Source organism: Durio zibethinus, chromosome 10, assembly GCF_047325235.1.
Source record: "Durio zibethinus cultivar Kanyao isolate XHJ-2024 chromosome 10, ASM4732523v1, whole genome shotgun sequence".
NCBI lineage: Eukaryota > Viridiplantae > Streptophyta > Magnoliopsida > Malvales > Malvaceae > Durio > Durio zibethinus.
The window spans coordinates 22,267,443-22,272,352 of NC_143171.1; the positions used below are offsets into that span (position 1 = coordinate 22,267,443).

At 34.1% G+C, this 4,910-nt stretch overlaps 1 protein-coding gene across 2 annotated transcripts; it reads right to left on the minus strand.

The window, feature by feature from the left end:
• Positions 1-1,236: 1,236 nt before the first annotated feature.
• On the minus strand, positions 1,237-4,155 carry LOC111293128 (receptor-like protein kinase FERONIA). 2 transcript variants are annotated; one of them, XM_089766932.1, is made up of 2 exons: positions 2,989-4,076; positions 1,237-2,754 (listed from the first exon to the last, which is right to left on the minus strand). In XM_089766932.1, exons 1-2 carry the CDS (start codon positions 3,921-3,923, stop codon positions 1,323-1,325), a joined length of 2,367 nt encoding a protein of 788 aa, XP_089623058.1. In that variant the 5' UTR covers positions 3,924-4,076; the 3' UTR covers positions 1,237-1,322. The 2 variants fall into 2 exon arrangements, with proteins under 2 accessions (XP_089623058.1, XP_089623057.1); XM_089766931.1 differs by having other exon boundaries at positions 1,237-4,155.
• Positions 4,156-4,910: the final 755 nt, after the last annotated feature.

The window sequence follows — 4,910 nt, forward strand, 5'->3', positions numbered from 1 at the left end:
CTCTTAGAAACCTAAATCTAAATCCGAAATCCACAGTGTTCCCAAAACTTTTCCAGATCAAAATCCAGAACCCTACTACCCTGATGACTATTTTCAGAGTTACAACAACTAATATTTCCCAACTTTCACTACGTAATCCAAATCCACCCTATTCTCCAAATTATAGTTCAATTTATAGGCATCCTGAGGGCTAATTTTTAAAAAACTGACAGAATCAATTCAGGCTTGAATCTTAAAATTTAATTCTGTTAGAGCCTCAATCCTAGGATTCTGATTTAGTCTCACTTGAATTTGACAATTATTCAATCTTGATTCAATATTAAAAACATTTAACTACGGAATTGGATTCAGATTTTTGTTTCCCAAATCTTAGTTTCCAAACTTCTCATCACCGATTGAATAAGAAAGAAAAATAATAAAAATAAAATAAAAATCGTAAAAATAATAATAATAATAATACTAATCTAATAATAATAGTAATATAATATAATATAATATAATATACCATAGTATAATAATAATAATAATAATAATATAATAGTCTTCGGCTACTTGGCCTAATGGTCGAGACAGCCTTAAAGAAGACATCAAACTCTAGCCTTCCCCTTACCCCTTAATGTAGGACTCTGTCCTTTTGAATGACAAAAGAAATAATAATAATAATATGATATAATACTATATAATACACTAATGATAGTAATACGATATAACAATACCATAATACAATATAATATAATATAACAAAAATAATAAAATTTGGTTTGATTGACTCTGAACATAAATGGGTATCTACAATACTCAAAAATCATTTTTAAAGCATATTTTCCATTTTCATGTGTGCGATTTGGTGAAGAGTGAAGACACACCATTAATGAATTATAAAGACGTGAGGTGATTTTGTTTTAATTCTACAGCTTGCTTTTCTTTTCTTGTTTTAGTAGAGATGTAACATATGATTTGTTAAAATCATGATAATTTACAGTTGCTTTCTCTAATCATTTGGCAGGTAATTGCACGCTGTCATTTTGTTTGTACCTTAACAGAAACATCAAAATGAAAACGAAGTACAAATAAAATTGTTCTAAAAGTATTGTAAAGAACATGTAAATAATTTTTTTGTAAATTTAATGCACAACTGTTATAAAATATTGACAATTACATTGGGAATTAATGAACTTTCTTTCATCACAATCCATTTGTAACACAAGTAAAATTAGAGCAAAGCAGCAAAAACAATGTCACAGCAAAATTTTCCAAACTTTATTTCATTGCATATCTGCTATATTTATGGTACAAAGAGCTTCTCTTGTCCAATTTACTGATTAAATTTCTTTTGGGTTAATGGTACTTGAGAATATATCAGAAGACATCAAACTGCCAGAATCATCAGTGGGATTAGGACCTGCAATAACATTCGAATCTGAAGTCTGAACATTGATGCCACGAGCAATGGGGAATGCTATGTCCGGATAGCTATGTTCAGCACTAGGATTGATCTTCTCTTTCTCTGCATCAGCGGTCTCTTGCAGCTCCAACGCAAATCCTAGCTTTCCCATTACATCATTCATCAATGGCCTATTGACTCCCACTTCTTGTATGCAACTTTCTGCAATTTCGACAAACACCTTAAAACATTCTGGAGCTATCTTCCCTCTTAGGTGTGGATCAACGACTTGACAGAAAGTCCCATCAGCAAGGCATTTTTTAACCCAATTTACTAGGTTAATTTGATCCAGTGATAATCTCTTATCCAGAGCTTTTCTTGCGCATAATACTTCAAAAAGTACTACACCAAATGAATATACATCTGATTTTTCAGTTAATGCATGACCGCGAGCATACTCTGGATCCAAGTATCCCCATGTGCCCTTTACTCCAGTGTTCACCATGTCAATTTTGGGATCCATTTTGGACAAGCCAAAATCTGAAACTTTGGCAGTGAATTTATCGTCCAGGAGAATGTTGCTTGTCTTCACGTCACGATGAATAACAGTATTTTTCACTTCTGTATGAAGGTAGTTCAATGCAATTGCTGCCCCATGGCATATCTTGAGCCTTAGCTTCCATGTCAGAGGATCATTTGTAGTGTCGTATAGGTGATCACGGAGAGTGCTATTGATCATGTAATCATACACCAGGATCATCTCATTGTTTTCATTGCAATATCCAATCAAAGAGACCAGGTGGATGTGACGAAGCTGGGAGAGCATCTCAATCTCAGTCATGAACTCCCTTGCACCTTGTCTGGACTCTGGATTCAAGCGTTTGATGGCAACTATTGTTTCGCCATTATCCAAGAAACCTTTATATACATTGCCAAAACCACCAACCCCTATAATCAAAGCTTCATGGAAGTCCCTTGTTGCAGATTTGATTTCATCTAGTGAAAAGTGACGACACAGTTCATCAGGCAATGATGAGGATTTCTCCCTGGAAGATTTCCCTTTATCAGGATCCACCCAGCAGCAAAATCTTGATGGTTTATAGTGGAAGCCGTATCGCTGTATCTTTCTATGTCGCCAAATAATGATATAACATATTAGAACGAGTAGAATGAACAAGCCTATCCCACCTCCACCAATAGATAGGAGCAATTTCCTCTTTCTGCTGGACTTGTCTGCTTTTGGACTGGATTGCTCAACGCCTGCTATTTTTGGCCGTGGCACTGGCAAGGGATTTGGTCCAGCAAGACTGCCATCAGAGTTGTTCAATTTGAAGACTTCCAGTCCATTCAGGATAGCATCTGCATAAGCACTATATAGATTGTTAGGATGTAAAGCTATGAAGAGAGTATATTCACTTTTATCTCCAATGTTGCCAATCATCACCACATAGTCTTCATAGATTGGTATCCCTTTACCACCAGCAGCTTCAATCACATCAAATGCTGCCTCTGCGGTCTTATTATCTATATAGATTCTAAATCTCCTATCACTTACTGCTTCTACAGATGGATCAAATTCACAGAAATGGAGTCTAACAAGATACCTGAATCCAGAATCAACTGGTAATCTCCATGTTAAATTGTATGACAAGTTCTCTGTTCTGTTGCTTCCCATCGATCTAGCTGTTCTATATACCAAATCAGGTGCTGTGTATTCAGGTATCTTAGAATATTTAAGTTTAATACTAGTGTTACGAGGTACAACACCAGCTGGCTCCAGATAAACGAAGTCATCATACCAGTTTCTATACATGCCTGTATCGGCCATAGGAGGGATTGATCTGCTCCCAATGTTTAATCGGTGAACATTCTCAAGTGCAGTGTAGTTATCAATCTGGAAATATGCTTCTTGACCTATGAAAGGATGGCCTTGATCATCTAATAGCGAGTAGTAGAGGTTGGTTGGCATTGAAACAATCTCAATTCCATTGATAAAAGCATAAGTGTTCATAGAGGGAATAAAAGTTACACTGAGACCTTGATTCTGCTCCAAGTTTACACAAAACTCTTTAATCAATGATGCTTCGTCCAAATAATCAGCAGTAAGGGAAGCACTGAAGTTATTGAGTAGTGTGTAAGGCCCTACCTTGACGGAGAAGAAGTTGTTAGACCTGTCAAAGCCATGGTATTGAGCAGGATAGAAATGAAGTCTGATAAACTTTTGTCCAGCTGTAACTGGAAACTTGTAGGTGAATTTGGATTTAGATATTCTTGCAGTCAAGTAAGGGACCTCAACGACAGAGCTGCTTTGGGTGAGGGCAGTAGCAGATATTGATTGGTTAGAAGATTCCTCAATGAAAGCAAACTTTGAGTCCTTATCCCCGGTCCATTTACGATCATCTGGTGCTGAAGAATTGCCTGAAGTGCCACAATTCAGAGCAATATTATCAGGTGGGGTGTAAATTTGTGCACAAGTGGCAATATGCCGAAGCAAAAACAAGAAGTAGAAGGTAGGGATAAGAATTGAAAGATTTCTCATGGAAGATAATTGCCGATTAACAGTACTAATTGTGGATCAATAAGCTAGTCTTTCCTCAAATATTGGACTAGGGAAACTTAAATCTTAAAGTTTAGAATTGCAGTTTAGGACTATTATCTTAATTTTGACATAAGCTTATATTCTTTAGAATATCTAGCCAGGGCTAGTGATTCACCAAAGCTTTCATGTGGAAAAAAAAAATTCCTACTTACGATAAAGTAGTGTGAAAGAAGACTTAAGATTTCTAAGTGTAGACTGTAGATGTTCCCATTGGTCCATTAACACGATCATGATCGGGTCAAGCAGCCCTTTCCCACCTCTTTTTTTCTACATCTGCTTCCCCTTTACTACCATTTCTTGTACATTAAACCTTGCTTGGTGGTTAATTCATAATCCAACGACCAAAAAAAAAACTAAAAGTTAGTGTTTTACCTTTTAAGAGAAAGTAGAATTAAAAAAAAAAAATTATCAAATACACCGATAATATAATTTTTTAATTTCACAAGTAAAATTAAAATAATGATACATGTTCTTTATATATTTAAAAAAAAGAGATATATGTTTTTTTAATCTCATTTGTGAGGTTAAAAAAATTTACTATTAGTAAATCAAATAATTTTTTTAAAAAAAATTTACAAACAAACAAAAGAAAAGATTATAAATATTAATATTTAAATTTCAAATTTATAAAATATCATTTAAATATTTATAATTATTACATAAAATAAATGAGTTAAACTTAAGAAAATAAGCATTATTCTCTTGTTAGAATAAGCATATTTTCCATTAATTTAAACAAATGATTCATGGCTAAGTTGGTTCGCTTTCCAGCTAGCCTATCAACTTCTAAAATAGTCAGATAAAGTTTAATGCCCATGTGAATAAAGGAGTCTTTGTTTCGGATTTAAGAATAAAAGTTTATACATGGAAATTGTTAGAGAATTCTTTCATCATTTTATTAATATAAAGTACTTTAAAAATCAAATT